The sequence below is a fragment of the Lissotriton vulgaris genome, chromosome 11 (assembly GCF_964263255.1).
Source record: "Lissotriton vulgaris chromosome 11, aLisVul1.2, whole genome shotgun sequence".
Taxonomy (NCBI): domain Eukaryota; kingdom Metazoa; phylum Chordata; class Amphibia; order Caudata; family Salamandridae; genus Lissotriton; species Lissotriton vulgaris.
Window position 1 is genome coordinate 113,353,437 of NC_141699.1, and position 19,199 is coordinate 113,372,635.

Sequence of the window (19,199 nt, forward strand, 5' to 3'; positions counted from 1 at the left end):
CATCCACAACCACCACATCCACCACCACCACATCCACCACAACCACCACATCCACCACATCCACCACCACCACATCCACCACCTCCACCACCACCACTCCACCACCACATCCACCCCCACATCCACCACCATCACCACCACATCCACCATCACCACCACATCCACCACCACCATATCCCCCAGATCCACCACCACCACATCTATATGTGTGTGGCTCTGTGTGTGTGTAGGTGCAAATGCAATGTTCTTGGATTTTCGTCACAATAAAATACACTGAACATAATCTTCCCAAAAGTTATTTACAAACGTTTAAGCTATTGCCATTATAAATTACAATAACTTTTATTTAAGTATTAATTATTTACAAAATTAAAAGCCATTGTTATTTGTAATAATAATACATCTAAGTCACGTAAATACAACACACATTGCATTACAAATGCTATAGGTGTCACATTTGCAAAAGTTAAAACTATTGACATTGTAACTGACAAAGCTATTAATTTTGCTACTTTCAAAACCAACACATAAATAACAAAAGTGTAATTTACAATACCAATAGCTCAAACTTTCCTAATGCGAGACCTATTGCATTTCCAATGCTTGTTCTGTGTTGGACGCTTTGATTATTCACAATCCCTATGAGTTCAGTGTGGTAACATTAATGGCAGCACACCCAGTCTAAAAATATTCCGAGCACCACTGCTTTTTTGTGCAGAAATTAAAATACCGGTTGTGTTGGAAAGCTGGCCAAGTGGCAAACCAAGGTGCTATACTGTGGTCTTGCATCACAGTGTTTTACTTCACACCGGCCCAGCCACTGGGTTTATCTTCCTGTTATAATATTTTGTGGGTTATTTTTGCTCGTATATGCTGCAGACAAGCCTCCACATACCCGCCTCCTCGCTGCGATTTATGACGCTTCCTTTGTTTGGATGTGAAATACAAAACAAAATAAAAAAAGTCGTGAGAACGTCTGAAACCAAACGAATAATGCGCGCGGCCGAACAGTTTCTGTGAGATGACCGGGCGCGCGCATATAGCCCCACCACCAAATTCCCTACAGGGGGCGCGCACGCGGCCGGCAGCGCGCCGCCGCGACTTCGGGGCTCTTTTCTTCCACTGAAGAATAGTCTTTAAAGCGCATATGGGCGGGGCCACTCGAATAGCCATTTTGGTATTGGGCAAGACGTCACTACCTTTAGTAATCTTTCGTCAAAGGTTTTGGAGAACGAGACAACCAAAGGCTATTTGCCCGTTTCCAAGATGGCACCCGCGCGCAGACATGGACCCGCCCACGTGCGCAGTTTGAGATGCGCAGGTGAATCTCCCGTCGCGCGCTCACCGAGGAGAAACAACGCGCGGCCTCGGTTAGGGAGAGCCAAAGGCGAGCTACCCAATCGCGGTTCCCCCACTGTCCCTACCCGCTGGTCTCCCGCAGATCCTGGACAGCATGGCCCTGGAGTGGAGCAGAGCGGCGCTGGAGTGAGTCTCATCCGTGCTCTGCCTGCCCGCCCGCAGACCGGGCCCCATAGCCTCTTGTTGTTCTCCTCGAAGCCGCCATGTTTGGATCCGAGCTGCAGCTCCACCAGTGACAGGCCGAGCGCAGCGAGCCGCGGCCCGCGGAGGGGCAGCACTCATGGCAGCCGCCATGGCCGAGCAGAACTACTCCTGGTGAGTACTCGGGAGAGTGGAGGTTGTGGGCGAGGGCCTGCCAAGGGCCAATAATGCAAGGCGTATAGTGACCAACTTGCACAGAGGGGATGCTGTCCGTGCTCGATGGGCCCGGATCTGGTCAAGTGACTACCTTGAACATCTGGTTCCGTTGCTCGTACTAAATGCACAATTATTTGTAGGTGCATCTGGACCTTGAGCATGCCAAGTAGATATGGGCCCGTGGGATCTTGGTGGGCCTGCGCAGTGTGGATGACAAGTAGCCCAGTTGGGTCCTGGGGGCTGGTCAAGTGCAGTTGAAACGTTGATGACCTTATCATGCCAAATGCAGGCGTGCCAATGAGGACTGGGACACGGCATGTACAGGTGGACTTGTGTTTACGGGAATGTCAAGTGCAAATGGGTTAGATTAGAGCAAGGATACATGTCAAACCCGTCTTGTCCTCTAGGGGAGGACATTCCGACGATGGCAGGCGCATGTGATGCTATGGAAAAGAGAACTTCAAGTAAGTAAGGCTGACTATGTCGCCTGTGTAGCATTGGTCACTATTCCATTTCAAATGCACTGATGGGTGCAATTAGAGGCCAGGCCAAATACAAGCCCTAGGGGCTCGAGAGGACTAACAGATGGCATCTTGCCGGTCTTCTTGTTGGGGTCTGTAAAAACAACGCTATGTAAAGACTGGCTTCAAGGACTTAGAAGGCCAAATTAGTGTCTCTAGCATCCACTTTGTAAAAGGTGGGCGGCCTGGGATATCTGCCTGCTTCTATTCTTGCCATGAGCATGTGATGGTTGGATGGATGGCAGCGTTGAAGAGATTTATATAATGGCACGTGTATCCCCATAGCACAACTTCAGGCTTTAAACAGGTACAGGTGTCATCACTCGTATTACAATAGTGTGCTTCAACCCTATGATTTTTTAAGATACATTTTCTACCTGACTAGTGCAGCGCTCTGGTGTAGCTGTGGAACCCCCCCCCCTCTCCCCCCACCCCCCATGTACCTATCTCACTGCTAAAAGCGACCGGACACATGCATTTAGAGTCCGATAAATATTGCGATCATGAGTCAAGAACCATGTTGAGTTTTCTTGATGCCAGCTGGGTGGCATCTTTTATTGTTTCGAGGTCTTCTGGTCCGCCGTGTACCTTCTTAATGTTGTCTTACTCTACAACCAATCCTGTTCTCAATGAACACATTTTGTTTCGCGTTATGGGGATGTCTATGCTCGTGCAATTCACAAGTATGTTGGCACATAAGAACATAACTGAAACGAACACCTGAAGACCCAGCCTTCCACAAATGATGTGGTATCTCGTCGTTTTATTTCTCCATTTGCGCTACCTCGGTGACCAACTTCTGAACCTTGTCATGTTTCTTTTTTTTGTTTCACTTTATACTCTTACAAGCAGCGGATTTTGAAAAGCATGCCTCTTATTATATAATAAGTGGAATTATCAGTGCCTCTCCTTTTCTTCCAATAATTCTGACATAAATATTGAGGATGTATTACAGAATGCCAGCTGAGTTGGACCTCGCACCATTTTTTTGTGTTGACAATTTTTGAGTTTTACAATGAGAATACATCATGAGAATAAAGATAAGAAAGCAATAAGATTGGTAATAGATGACACCATCCGTAAAAAAGCAGCAATGGATACATTACATTTGTTTTTAAATAAATCATACAGAAATGACATAATATAGTACGAATAAATATTTAAATAATTGAATAAACAAATAACACTTTCTAATGCAGGCTATGATTTAACATCAACTGGCCTGCTGCTGGTGAGGAACTCACTCTCTTCATACTGTACTTATCATTAAAATTGCTCTTCTAAGTGATGGATAGGTGGACAGATTTATAAAGCCAAATTAAATGGATCGAACAATCCTTTGGTGCTGAGCGAGAACAGCCGGGAAAATAATCCTTCAAAGGATATCTAACCAAATGGATGACTTTCCTGAAAATCGGAAAGCAACTCTTTACCCTGTTCCTCCTCACAGAGAATTACACCCTGTGGCTCTTTGAGTCCAGTCCGATGGCTAGGGACTAGGCCCTAATTCTCAGTCGTGGACAGGACAGACCACTACAGCTAATGACACAGAAGAGGATGGTTTAATTTCCGACTTCTTACTCACGGTCTAGGACGGTAATAGTGTCCTAAGTACGTCTAGACTGTGCAAGCTGTGTCTAATTGTTCTTTCCTAAATGCCCAATTTACCGTAATTATTCCCAAAAAGGTCATCAACATCGTGATGGCTTATCTTTTTTTTTTTTTCGTTTGGTGGTAGCTGCTGGTCTAGGGGTCACTGTTCCTGTACATAATCTGTGCAACGATTAACTGTTCTAGTCCGCAAAATATCTAGAATACGGTTTTACTTATGATGCTCCAAAGAGAGGGCTTGTTGTGTAATATCCTAACATTGAAATGTTTTCAAGTTGCAGTGTGAATTATTGCTCTGGGCGAGGTTTGGCTTGCATAATTGTGGGATGCTGTACAGTCTTAAAGAAGGAACTCGTATGAAAACGTTACCCCTCAATGACGTCCTTGATGTTTGAGATCCCACTCCACAAACACATACTAAGGATATGACAGTCAGTCAAAGAAAGCTTTATTTCGGTCATAGTCCATGAAAGCATAAAAGACAGTGCCAAATATTTTAGCAAAATACAGTATAGTATAATATTTAATCATACAGACTATATACCTTGTTTCTGTGGTTTATAATTGCAAAATTTCAAGTAAGAACGCCTTGACTTCTTTCTCAAGTTAGCTCTCCCGTGCCTGCTCGAGGTGCTTTAGCAGGATATAATACAATGCTAAATAAAATATATAATTTCCGCATTAGGCATGACACTACATTATTGCAGGATAAAGTGCAATGTTAAAAAAAAACAAGCATTGGAAATGCAATAGGTCTCGCACCATTAGTTAGTGCTTTTAGAATTGTTTATGGGTTTATTTTGTAAATGTTTAGCATTTTTGTTTCCTGTAGCCAATGCTAAAGTATTACAAATAAAAAAAGCCATAAACATTTCTAAAAGCTCTAACTGAAATGGTCTGAGAACTATTGCACTGTGTGAGGGTGAGTGAGGGTGAGTGAGGGTGAGGGTGAGTGAGGGTGAGTGAGGGTGAGTGAGGGTGAGTGAGGGTGAGTGAGGGTGAGGTGTTGAGGGTGAGTGAGGGTGAGTGAGGGTGAGTGAGGGTGAGGGTGAGTGAGTGAGGGTGAGTGAGGGTGAGGGTGAGTGAGGGTGAGGGTGAGTGAGGGTGAGTGAGGTGTTGAGGGTGAGGTGTTGAGGGTGAGGTGTTGAGGGTGAGGTGTTGAGGGTGAGGTGTTGAGGGTGAGGTGTTGAGGGTGAGGTGTTGAGGGTGAGGGGTTGAGGGTGAGGGGTTGAGGGTGAGGGGTTGAGGGTGAGGGGTTGAGGGTGAGTGGTTGAGGGTGAGGGGTTGAGGGTGAGGGAGGGTGAGTGAGGTTGAGGGTGAGGGTTAGGGTGAGGGGTCGAGGGGGAGGGGTTGAGGGGGAGTGAGGGGTTGAGGGTGAGTGAGTGAGGGTGAGGGGTTGAGGGTGAGTGGGTGAGGGGTTGAGGGTGAGTGAGTGAGGGTGAGGGGTTGAGGGTGAGTGAGTGAGGGTGAGGGGTTGAGGGTGAGTGAGTGAGGGTGAGGGGTTGAGGGTGAGTGAGGGTGAGGGGTTGAGGGTGAGTGAGGTTGAGGGTGGTTGAGTGAGGATGAGTGAGAGTGAGGATGAGTGAGAGTGAGGGTGAGTGAGAGTGAGGGTGAGTGAGGGTGAGTGAGAGTGAGGGTGAGTGAGAGTGAGGGTGAGTGAGAGTGAGGGTGGTTGAGTGAGGATGAGTGAGAGTGAGGGGTTGAGGGTGAGTGTGGGTGAGGGGTTGAGGGTGAGTGTGGGTGAGGGGTTGAGGGTGAGTGAGGATGAGTGAGAGTGAGGGTGAGTGAGAGTGAGGGTGAGTGAGGGGTTGAGGGTGAGGGGTTGAGGGTGAGGGAGGGTGAGGGGTTGAGGGTGAGTGAGGATGAGTGAGAGTGAGGGTGAGCGGAGGTTGGTTCCTTTCCCTTCCTCGATTAGCAATGCCTGCCTTTAGATAACCCAGAGAAAGAGCAAGGAAAACTTGCAGTCGATTTGCAAACAGCCAGGAAGTGTGGCGTGCGTGTTTACCAACTCCAAATCAAATCAAATCTTTCGGTATATTATACATACGACACTCTAATCCAATAGGAATGAAGTCGATAATGTATTGGCCATTTTAGTCGCTAAATTGTAAAGCTCTTTGAAGCTGGAACAAGAACAGCCAAATCTGGTTGTTCCAAATGCTGTACGTGAGGATGAGGAAGTAAGTTTTCTTTTGTAATCGCCTGGGACGGAAGGAAAACATGTGTCACGTGATCGAAGGACGCGGACGCTGATTTGTGGAATTTTTGCTGTCAGGCTCTCTGCTTCTCGGCTGCTATCCACTTGGTTTTCACGGCTGTCGGAGCCCAGATCAACTGAGTCCCAGTAACGTTAGGGCTTCAGACTTGCTGCGAGGCTGCTGGTGCTCGAGCCGACCGGGAAACCCTCACCGAGTGAGCCGCTCCGTGTGGGAAGATAAAAGCTTTTTCGGCAGCGTGGCTCCAAAACTGTACATTAAATGGCTCGTGCAATTTTAACATCACACAATGATAAATATTACGAAAACCCCTTAGAGTTGAATTGATTCCAGAACTGCCTGTTTTGTTCGCCTTGCATTTTATCCTCTTTGGCACAGATACACATTCAAAATTGTGTCTTTGATGAGAGATTAACAACAACATGGACAAAAACAAATAGTGGGGGTTTTAAAAAAAAAAAATGCGACACGGCGGGCAGGGGAGGGGGCGGAGTGGGTAAAATAAACAAATAAGACGGGGAGAAGATAGGGGAGGGGGAGGAGAAATGCGACACGGCGGGAAGGGGAGGGGGCGGAGCGGGTAAAATAACAAACAAGACCGAGGGAAGAGAGGGGAGGGGGGAGGAGAAATGCGACACGGCGGGAAGGGGAGGGGGCGGAGCGGGTAAAACAAGACGGACGTGCACGCGCTTTTAAGCTCAATGCGCATGCGCATTGAGCTTAAAAGTCACGGGCACTGCAAGGAATCGCCACGATTCCTTGCAGTGGATAAAGAGTGGATAAGCCCCCATAGTCTCGCTTGCTCGATGTGCATGCGCATCGACAGGCGACACCTAAAAATATAAATATATATATATATATATATATATATATATATATATATATATATATATATATATATATATATATATATATATATACACACACACACATTGGGTGGGGAAAGGGGGAGCAGTGGCAGATATAGCAGTTGACTATTACATTTAGAAATTAAAACAAGTTTGTTACTAAAAAACTTTATCTTTATCTGGTATAAATAAAAAGGATTGTTAAAAAGACCTAGCTAAAACTGTTGAATTAAAAACACCTCAAAGGAGATTTAATTACAGTGAGGGTAAACATACAGTGCATTATGTACACACCACTTTGCTCTAGTCGGTGCATAATGTAGCATAGGTTATAATCGCTGCTATACTAAGAATTTCCTTTTAGAGTTTTCTTAACAATAGCTCTACGAATGCACCACAAAAACTTCGAGATGTAGAACAGGGATATGCCATATTCCTCTCCTGGAAGGACTGGGCATTGTTAAATTGACCCGCCCCCCCCATGTGGACCAACATCTTTCTTAAGGAATACCACTTTTTAACAACGTTGCTTTCTGCTATCAGTGTGCATCCTGGTGGCAGCTACACCCGAGCATTGTTAGTAACAGCATCTGCCTATTAAAGGCTAGTGACCAGGGCTCGAGTCAGGGTACCACCCGGGTAGACGGCGTCCCCCCACTTATTTTACAGGGTGGAAGCTGTCCCCCCTGCCAAACAGCTGGACTTCACTCTTTGGCTTCTCTGGGACGAGGAGCTCTGAGCTCTCAGCACGCTGCTCACACGCTGACTTCTCAGATGCAATCTCATCTAAGGGGTGAGTGAGGGGAGACCATGAGCCATATTGCGCAAGCCACCTTTCGTGACGCCACTTCCTGTTGTGACGTCACTTGCGGTGACAGCGTCCCCCCGCTTCTTTTTTTAGGACTTGTGCCCTGCTGGTGACTAATGACTGAGCTGTATATTTGTTACATTAATTTCACTCTTCAAAGCCCTAAAATGGTTAAACACCTCACATCCTTACAACCTCCACACCAACCTCATGTTAGCTACCCATTTAGTTCTTCCCACCTTCAGGTGTCTATGTCCCCCTCCCAGTCTTCAGGCAGTGTTGTTTCTCTCAGCAACCATTAACGAGTCTCGAAACGTCCACTAGAATCTTGACAGGTTTTTAGGGCGGTTTGTTTGATCGATTCTTTATTTTTCAAGATTTGCTGGCATGCGATGCCGTGTCTGGATCTGCAGTGGTGCACCATGGGTGACCTGACCAAGTCATCCACTAGGCCTTGCTTGAGCCACTAGGCAGTCCAAACCTTGCATTAGCCTCTAGCTTCACTACCATGTGTAAATACATTCAAGTAAAATGGACGGAATAGCATTGGATGCCTGCTGAACTACATTAGGGCAGTTTTGTCAGTCAAAAAAAGTTTCTTTGGAATATGATCAATAAAACAATGCATAAAAAAACAAAAATCCAATATCACAATAGTTAAGGCATTCATAGATAAGTACTGTCGTTAGAATAAACCACACTTTGCCATATGACCTGCAGTTCCACAAATACTAAAACGATATAAAGTGGAAACACTAGTACCATCGGGTGGTTTTCAAGGCCCATTAGTACATAATATTAGTCTGTTAAAATCCTAATAAAGTGTTTAGCTCTCTAAAGAAAAAATATTTTCATACAAATGTAAAGGGTATTGTACGACCATTCTAATGGTAGACCTAGTAAAATACTAGGGTGTGCCCTCTGAATAGGGATAATAACTATGCTATGATTAAAACCAATATACAGTGTCAAAAGTAAATAAAAGCTAGTTAGAACATAGATGCCCAGTGCGATTTGGCCTAAAGCTTCAGCCCAGTTAAAATGGATGGCTAACTACATCAGTGCCCACAAGAGAGAATTTATGTTATAGTTGAATAACCTGTATTTCCATTCAAATATGAATGGAAAGCATGTCGTGCATAGAGTCACACTAATAGGTATCCCACCATTCAGAATTCTTTGCTATTTAGCTAGATTCACATCTCCACCTGCGCCTATGTGCGAAACAGTTGCCAGAGGATACCAGTTATTTGCTCAGTTTAGTTCATGATGTACAATCTTTGCTGGATTCCTTAAGGTGGTTGTGTACTAAATTTATCTGGGCTCTTAACACCACCATAGCATCTGCAGTTCTCCTGTCTGACCTTGTGGCCCGTTGCCTGCTCCTTTCTGTGCGAGTCTCGATGATCTTAAAATCAAGATAATATGGTCATCGCGCTCGTACACTGTTCCCACTATTGACTCCCTTTAGAGACCAGGACATGGTTAAAAACGCGTTGTTTGGCAATGAACGTATATAAAGATGCTCAAGATGTAGCCATCAAATGTAGGAGTTAGGGGAATGAATAGTTTGGGTATGTAGAAATTCAAAAGAAATTGTGTTCCTAATTGTTTTCTGTGTGCATTAACAATCAAGAACTCCTTGTTGCTAGTGTCTCCACCATGATTAAAATGAAGAAAAGCAACATTGGCAATGCCGCTACCTCTGTGTTTACCAAGTCCCATTTATTTGATTAATTTTTGCAAGTATATGTAGTAGACATTAAAAGTATAAAAAAAATAGAAAATCAGCCCTTCAGATGTGACTCACACAGGTTGCAAAATAAGGCTAAAAATGGACATTCGGAAAAATAATAAAAAAAAACATGAAAAGCAGAGATTAGCCCAGCACTGAAGGAGGCTACTTGTAAGGTATGTGTGCACAAACATATGCCATCACTCATACTGAAGAGAGCCAGTGGCTGAAGTGTGTGGCCCGTTGCAATTGCTTTGTTGTCATGGGCAAAAGCTACAAGTGAATGACATTTAAACAGACGAGTGGATAAAGAGGATTGCCCAAAAAGCTGTGTTGTTGATGTGTGTGTGTGTATATATACATCCAACCATATGGCTCCCTTTCCTCTCCCGGTAGGCGCTGCAAACCGTGGCCGCGTTACTCCTGCGGTTGAACCCAACCGCTACACCTCATAACAACAATTCCTCAAGGTAGAGGAAACTTGGAGTCGCAGTTAATTAATCGCAGTCCACACAGAACAGTGTTCTTGTTAAAATTATTCTTCAATCCATTGGGGTACAAAACAAAGCAATAACCAACGCGTTTCGACAGCCTCCGCTGTCTTGTTCACGGTCAGTTTGTAAAGTGCATTTCCACAACTTATAAGAAATCAATAAAGTTGCATACAAAGTCACTCCCCTAAAAGGGGCATTACCAACACCTCAACGTTTTGTTGTTGTTTGTGTATACCAAGCCCCCAAGGAATTATGGGCCTTGTAGTTCTAAGATACGTTTTTTAAGTTCGCAGATCGTGCTCCCAATGTATCTTAGTTTGCAGGGGCATTCGATCATATAAATTGTGTATTGGCTGTTGCATGTTATGCATTCCCTGATTTGCCACATTTTCTTGTTGGGCATTATTTCCGTAGTTGGCTTGGCAATTTCACACGCTTTACAGTTGTAAAATTTGACAAAGCTCTTGGTTTTTAACCACAGTTTTTTCCTAGTTGTTTTTTTGAAGTGGCTATGGATCAGTTGGTCTTGTAAGTTCTTTGCCCTTCTATAGGTAATGACTGGATGGTTGCCCATTCTTTTGCCGATTATTGGATCTAGCTGCAAAGTTTTCCAGTTCTTTTTTTAGGATTTTGTTTATCCTACTAAATTCATGGCTGTAACTCAGAATCAGTCTGATTGGTTCTTCCTCTGTTTTGGCATGATCTGTTTTCTTTTTCAAGCAATCCACTCTTGATTTTTGGTTTGCTCTTTCCCAGCATTTTTGGACCACTTCCTGTTGTATTTTATTTTTTTGAAACGTCTGGTGGTGTTTGTACTCTGTTTTATTCCATTCCTTTTCCTCGCTAAAGATTCTCCTGAGGCGGAGGAATTCTCCGTACGGTATACTGGATATTAATGATTGTTGATGGAAGCTTGTAGCTTCGAGGGTCGCATTGGTAGCTGTGCTTTTTCGGTGAAGTGTTGTTTCTATATGATTGTTACTTATGTACACTTCCGTATCCAAGAAGATTGCTTTTGTTTTATTCATTGTGTATGTGAATTTTAGACACGGGGTGCTAGTGTTCAGTATTGCAAAATATTCCTGAAACTTTTCTTCACTCCCATTCCACACTATAAACAGGTCGTATATATACTCACACACACACACACGTTTTTTTTATTTATATAAAAATTAGGGTGACTCCACTTCTGAAACTGTGTAGGCCAGACCTAAAAAAAAAATAACAGCAGTTATTTTTCCCACAAGATCCACGAATTGAATGGTATATTTGTTGATTCTTTTATATGCCAGATGGACAGTAATGAACTCTTATTCTGGGGCCAGGGCTAACTGTTCATAAATGTTAAACTATTGCTTTATATTTCTGTCGTCCTGTTATGCCGTGCTGTTTTAATTTGTGATGCACGTTTAAAGTGTCGTTTGCTGCTTCTTTGTGCCTTGTTCTCACTACCAAAAACACACAATCCAAAGCTGCTGCTCGTCATCCTTGGGAGTGTCTCGGAAAACATCTCTGAGGCTGTACATCATGCTTGTAACCACAGCAGGGGGCTGAACATAGTGGGGGTTGCGGGCCCTGACCCTTTCCTTCCTTATTGCTCTGTTGCCTGGAGCCCCCTAAACTCGTGCTGTAGTTGGCGTTGGTGAGGCGCTTGCATTGGCTCCCATTGCTCTGTCTGTCTGTCTGTCTTCCGCATCGTTACAGAGCCTGTCCTGCTCGCGTAGGCGTGCAGGTTCGGGTGTCCGGCAGAGTGTTAGGCTGCGGATTGGGTGCTCGTGCAGTGTGCGACTTGCTGTGTGGTGGCAGCTTATCACGGACGATATGCTGCAGGTCCCTGAGGGGGGCCCTGTGAGGCAGACCATACAGACCACCGCCGTCCGACTCATCCTTGGCATCCCTCGGCGCGAACATATCAGTCAACTCCTACGGAGGCTCCACTGGCTCCCCGTGGAGAAAAGTCACCTTCAAAATCCTCACCCACGCCTACAAATGCCTACACCGGACCCAATACTTCAACAACAGAATCCACTTCCACGTACCCAAAAGAAACCTCCCATCTTCCAACCTCGCACTGGCTGAAACCCCTCGCATCCGCAGAACCAGAGCAGGTGGAAGATCCTTCTCTTACATTGTGGCCAACGTCTGGTACGAGCTCCTGGCAGACATCAGATTCACCCCCACCCTGAACACCTTCAGGAAAGCTCTGAAGACCTGGCTCTTTGGCTAACTGATCAAGGACAAAACCGCCTGTCGGACCACCTGCTATGAGAAAGAAGCTGTGCCCTGGGATCGCCGCACATTGCTGGGGAGACTACAGCTCCCATCAACCCCGCCTGTTTCACACACTCAAAAGCGCGATACTGATTCGTAGCGTGGGGTGCCCGTTGGAGCCTGGAGGATACTGCCCCCCCCTCTAACTTCTTGATCTTCACAGAAGGTAAGTGGAGATTAATATAGGGGGAAAAACGCAACCAGCAGGCCATGACTGAGTAAATATATTGACTTTATATTCCCTTCTTGCTAAAGCTACAAATGTAATTACAAAATAAATTGCCCTTACAGAAAGGAGGCTCTAATTAGGAGGGAGTGGAAATGGAATATCTATGAATACTAGTGACTTGAATGTCACATCCTGCAGCTCCTGTGGATGTCCCTGTCGACCTAGCAGTACTACCTCAAGCCCTAGGTCATAGGTCTTCAAAGTTTGGGGGAGCCCCCCTGGGTGTGCATTTCACCCCACATTGTTGCTTCCAGGCGCAAGATTTTGCATCTCAGCCTGGCTGCTGCAGCTTCAGCTGCTGGGTGCTCCGCTGAGAGTGTCAAGAGTCACAGGTCTTTAAAGGCCAGAGGCACAACGATGATTTCGGGGGGGGGGGGGGGGGGGGCTAATTCTCATGGTCATGGAGATGCAGAGGCTCTAAGAAAGGGTGGAAAACAACAAAGCAATATGGTCTTTTAAAGACTTGTGAAGTACTCAGGTGCGGCTGACAGCTCCAAAACTGTGTGTGTGTACCCGGGGAAGCTGTCACACACGACGGGTGGGGGGAGACATGCTGAAGCCTTTTGAGCCCATGGGCGTTGTGCGCCTGTTAGAAACCATAGGGCTTATTTACAAGCCCCCTGCGCTACTTTTGCATCACTTTTAACATGGAAAAAGTGACGCAAAGGTGGCACAGGGGGCTTGTGAATCTGCCCCATGTGCTTATTTACATACCTTTTTGTAAACTGATTAAAGAAGCTGTTTCTTTTCTGGTTCCCGTACCCACTCTGCCCCCACTCTGCCTATTCCTACATTTTACCTTTTACTGCCTTAATGTGAAAATGCATTTCATGAACAGGAATATAAAGTAGGGTTACCAAAATATAAATGCTATGCTATGCTATGGTTTTGGTAAAGCGCGACAGCTGCCCCAGCAATGAGGCGTCCCGGCGCTAGGAACCCAGAACCTAATGCCAGCCATGTGCTGTTTAAAGAGCCTGCAAAGGTCTTGTCTTGACACTAAATAGGGTTATAAATAAAATAGTTTGTATTCCTTCCTAATGTGACGTTTCAATCTTTGTTCCCTTTAATTGCAAGTCATAGATCATTCAATAACATGCTGAGTAACTTCAACTGTGTCTGGGAATGCACCCTGCATTCACACAACTCACTCCTTATTCTCGTCTTCCACTTTCACCCTGCACTCACAGGGATCACAATGTATTCACACTGATCACTATGTACTCAACCCACCCTCTCACCCTGTACTCGCAGTGACAACACTGCACTTATGCCTCTCACCATGAACTTACACCGTTCTCCCTTTACTTACCCTGCGGTCACATGAGCACAACCCACACTCTGCACTCACAATACTCTTGCGCTGTTTACCCTGTACCTCACCCTGCAGTAACACAAGTTCACCCTATACCTCACCCTGCAGTTCTGCCTAGTTGCGCCCCATGTTGCTTCCCACGTCTGAAGTACGTTCACTGCAACAAGTTTACAACGGTTACATCCTTCCTGAAGATTCAATTCTGTGGCAGGTAAGAATGAAGAGCTTTTTGTTAGGTCGAGCCTAGACGCGCAAGCAATGCGAAGCATTGCTTGCTGTCTGCTCGATAACTATTGTTGCACGTTTCTGGGAATGTAGACACGAGTCGGACGCGCGCTTTTCCAGTGTCAGTTTTGTCCGCGGGAGCGCGCTGTTGGCTGCTTGCTGTGTGTGCGGTGTCAGTTTCGCTTTCGCTGTCGAGCTTGAGGCGTGCTCTTGTAAAGGCGTGCTCTTGAAAAGTTGGTATGATTGCAAACATAATACAACATAATAAATATGCCATGTGTAATAGGCTTTAGACATTCACGTACACCTTAAAAATAAAGTCGGCATTTTATGGAGCTTGAGCGCATTTGTGGCTTTCAATTAACACGGCCGACTATGCTCAGCTACAATCATTATTTCGAGGGCTGCCTTTGAATTAACACGCTCACTTTTAATTATTTTACAGATTACGTTTAAAGTAAAAGTCGACAACACCAGCAAATGAAGTCGGCATTTTATGAAGCTAGAATGCGTTAGTTGTTTTCAATTACCACGCCCTACTATGCCTAGCTGTCCTTGTACATTTGCCATGTGTAATAGATTTTGGGCATTCACGTACAACTTAATAAAAAATAAAGTCCGCATTTTATGGAGCTTGAGTGCGTCTGTGGCTTTCAATTAACACGACTATGCTCAGCTACAATCATTATTTCGAGTGTTGCCTTTCAATTAACACGCTCACTTATTTGCTGACATGCCCTTACTGCCCGCACGCTTAGTTATTTGCTAACACGCCCGACTGCGCCTATCAAGAGTAATTATTTTAAGAAGTACGTTTGCATTAAACATCAACAGCCGCAAACGTCTTCTCATTGATTAATAAAAACGCCGTTCCTTGAACTATACGATCACTAATACGATCACTAATAATTTCATACACGATAAATACCATACTAACTTCATTTATAGTACAAGTAGTTAAGATCCAAACTAAAACGCGTTTTTTTGATGACTGCCTTTCAATTAACACGCTTACGTTTGTTCGAGGGCTGCTTTTCAATTGCCCTGACTGCGCGTATCAAAAACAATCATTTTTAGAAATGCGTTTCAATTCTTATTTTTCTAATGTAACTACATTTGTGTTAAGAGTAAGCAACATTACAAAACAAACGCGTTTCTATTTTTTTCTAAAATGCTGCTTTTTCGTACGTTTACTGTTAACTCCATGCGCCAACATTCACGCACAACTTAACTTAAAGCCGCCATTTTAGGTAAGCTTCGTACAATCTGCAAACACAAAACAAACACACATTCAAACATTCGCACTGCTGTTCGCTGCGTTTTCGTGTTTAGAACTTCTTTAAAACGTCAGTATGCGCTTCACATATACAGCATTCCACGCGCTTCACACATACAGCATGTCACACACTTCACACATACAGCATAACAAGTGCTTTACACATACAGCATAGCACGCGCTCCATACATACAGCATGCCCCACTTACCAGTCAGGGTACACTTCTGTTGAAAGCGTCTGCAAGTTCTGCTCCTTCACACAGGTTGCAACACGCGAAGCTCCATCAGCTCACAAGAACTTAGACACTGCCGCGCGCTCTATCCCCCGCCCATGTCCCAGGCAAAGTTGACAGCACGCATGCTCAGTGCGTAAGCGTGTGTGCACGAGCAGCTTGCAGTTTCGCTCTCAGCTTGCTTGTTAATTTTTTGTGATACATATATAATCGCAATGTTAACATTACCAATTAAGCTTAAGTAAAGAATGTAACTTGCTAGAAATCAGAATGCAAAAACGTCCCAAAAAAACTTATAAACAACAGTTTCCTTTATGCTACCAAGCGACATCACGTCCGCAGCTTCTTCACAGTTTTTGAGTTTTAGAGCTGCGCCACCTTTTGAAAGCAATTATCGGGTGCATGTTTCTTTTGCTTTGGCATATTTTTAATCTCCTATGAAGAGATTGCTTTAGTGCTCTCTGCCACCTCTTCTTGCCTACGTTTATTATTGTAGCTTGTAGAGCGCTTCGCTACTTTCAAGCAGAAGTGTCTGCCGCTAGTAGCATAAATCAGAGTAAGGCAGATTATCTAGCGCTAGAGAAGGCTGACAAGCTAGATACACTAAAATGTCTGTAAGCAATTCCTTTTTAGGTCTCGCCTAGACGAAAGCAAAAGCGAAGCTTTTGCGGTCTATGCGAGACAACTTATGTTGCCACTTTTCTGGGAATATTGTGGACATCAGACTGTTACGAGCTTTTTCTGCTGTAGTCAGGCTGTCACGAGCTTCTCCTTTAGAGATTTGACCTCGTGAGCGCGCCTTGACTGCATCTAATGGGCCGTGCGCTTCCTTTAGTCAGTTTCACTTTGTTTCATTTCAAAGTGCAGGCGTCAATGTGTCTGGTAGTTGTTCATGTGGAGTGCCTTCTGAGTTCGTGAGCGCGCCTTGACTGCATCTAATGTGTGTGGCTTTTTTTTTCAACGTGGCCCGGGCGCTTGCTTCAGTCAGTTTCGCTTTTAAGGTGCAGGCGTCAATGGGTCTGGTACTTGTTTTATTTCCATTTAATGCTCTTTGGAACAACAATTTTATATTACTTGTGTGTATTACCACTGGCCAGAATTTCAAAGACTTATATTCACGCAGGTGAAATAATACTATTGTGATTAGGGCCGATTTTTGGAGTCTGACCGTTCAGAGTGCAGAGTGGAGCTTCAGAGTGGAGCTTCAGAGTGGAGCTTCAGAGTGGAGCTTCAGAGTGGAGCTTCAGAGTGGAGCTTCAGAGTGGAGCTTCAGAGTGTCAAGAGCAATGCCAATAGCTCTAACTTTAACAAAGGCAAAACCATTGCATTGTAAATGCTTGTTATTTTACCGAATCACGTGCTCATGCTGCTGCCTGGTTTGTCTACATGCACACAGGCAGAATCACTCGGTACAAAACGGCTCCTGTTCACTCGTCAGTACGGTCTTGCGCCGCCCCACCTTCCCCCTGCCAAATACATTCATTCCAAATACTGCTTATTTTCATATCAGACTGACTTCTCACATCTGGGATAGCAGGGGCACCTTCCACAGTGATTAGTGCTTCACAAAAAATAATTCTCGGCTAGCGCTCAGAAGCCTTGTAGCTTTGATTGAATGACACTGCAGTTTGATGCCCCGCTCGTTTTTTGATGCTATGCGTTCCAGACACTGATTTTATTAAGACTCACTTGGAGCTCTAAACTGTCACTTGATCTTTCTTTGGGTCATTTCGTTTGCCCGGAAGGACTAACATATCTGTGAAACCCTCTTCTTTTATAGTTTGAGCATCGTCTTCGTTTAGCAGGATAACATTATACATTTGAAAATACAAATATCCGGGAAGAGGAGAGAGCAAATCTCCGCGATGTTGGGCATTCTCCTATCATAAAGGAAGCGTGTTGGTGGGACCTGTGGCATCTAACGCATCATTTAACCCTATATGCGTGGGCACCTACCACAATAATGTATAGGATGAGTTTGTTCCGTTCCCGTTTTTAATTTGATGTAAAACTCAAATCACTGCACACTCTACTACACACTCTCTACTACACACTCTCTACTACAGTCACTACTCTCTACTACACACTCCCTACTACAGTCACTACTCTCTACTACACATTCTGCTACACACTCTCTACTACAGTCACTACTCTCTGCTACGCACTCTACTCTCTACTACACTCTACTACACACTCTCTACTACACACTCTACTACACACTCTCTACTACAGTCACTACTCTCTGCTACGCACTCTACTCTCTACTACACACTACTACACACTCTCTACTACACACTCTCTACTACAGTCGCTACTCTCTACTACACACTACTACACACTCTCTACTACAGTCACTACTCTCTACTACACACTCACTACTACAGCCACTACTCTCTTCGACACACTCTATACTAGACACTCTCTACTACACACTATCTACTACAGTCACTACTCTCTACTACACACTGTACTACACACTCTACTACAGTCACTACTCTCTACTACACACTACTACACACTCTCTACTACAGTCACTACTCTCTACTACACACTCTACTACACACTCACTACACACTCACTACTACAGCCACTACTCTCTTCGACACACTCTATACTAGACACTCTCTACTACACACTATCTACTACAGTCACTACTTACTACACTCTCTACTACACTCTCTACTACACACTCTACTACACACTCTACTACACACTCTACTACACACTCTACTACACACTCTACTACACACTCTACTACACACTCTACTACACACTCTACATTACACACTCTACATTACACACTCTACATTACACTCTCTACTACACACTCTACACTACACACTCTACTACACTCTACTACACACTCTGCTACACACACACTCTACTACACACCCTCTACTACTCTCTACTACTCTACTACACATTCTCTACTACTCTACTGCACACTCACTACTTTCTACTACACTCTACTACAGACTCTCCACTCTCTACTCCACACTCTCTACTCCACACTCTCTACTCCACACTCTCTACTCCACACTCTCTACTTCAATCTCTCTAATTCAATCTCTCTACCTCAATCTCTCTACCTCAATCTCTCTACTTCAATCTCTCTACTTCAATCTCTCTACTTCAATCTCTCTACTTCACATTCTGTATTACACACTCTCTACTACACACTCACTACTCTCTACTACACACTCTCTACTACACACTCTACTACACTCCCTACTACACATTCTCCTACACACTCTACTACACACTCTACTACACACTCACCACTCTACTACACACTCACCACTCTACTACACACTCACCACTCTACTACACACTCACTAGTCTCTACTGCTCACTGTCTACTACACACGCTCTACTACACACGCTCTACTACACACTCTCTACTACACACTCACTACTCTCTACTACACACTCACTACTCTCTACTACACACTCACTACTCTCTACTACACTCTACTACTCACTTACTACTCTCTACTCACTCTCTACTCACTCTCTACTACTCACTACTACTCTCTACTACTCACTCTCTACTACTCACTCTCTACTACTCACTCTCTACTACTCACTCTCTACTACTCACTCTCTACTACTCACTCTCTACTGCTCATGACAATGCCATTTATTTATCTGTTTCCAAAACCAACACATAAATAAAACATTTGTCATTTACAATGCCAAAA

General features: G+C 44.5%; 1 protein-coding gene across 1 annotated transcript in view; it reads left to right on the top strand.

Annotated features, from left to right (window-relative positions):
- Positions 1–1,332: 1,332 nt before the first annotated feature.
- SPPL3 (signal peptide peptidase like 3) overlaps positions 1,333–19,199 on the top strand; it is a 298,157-nt gene continuing 280,290 nt past the window's right edge. The window contains exon 1 of the mRNA XM_086942845.1: positions 1,333–1,674. Within this exon, the coding sequence (XP_086798971.1) occupies positions 1,640–1,674 (35 nt within the window). The 5' untranslated portion in view covers positions 1,333–1,639. The remainder of the gene's footprint in view (positions 1,675–19,199) is intronic.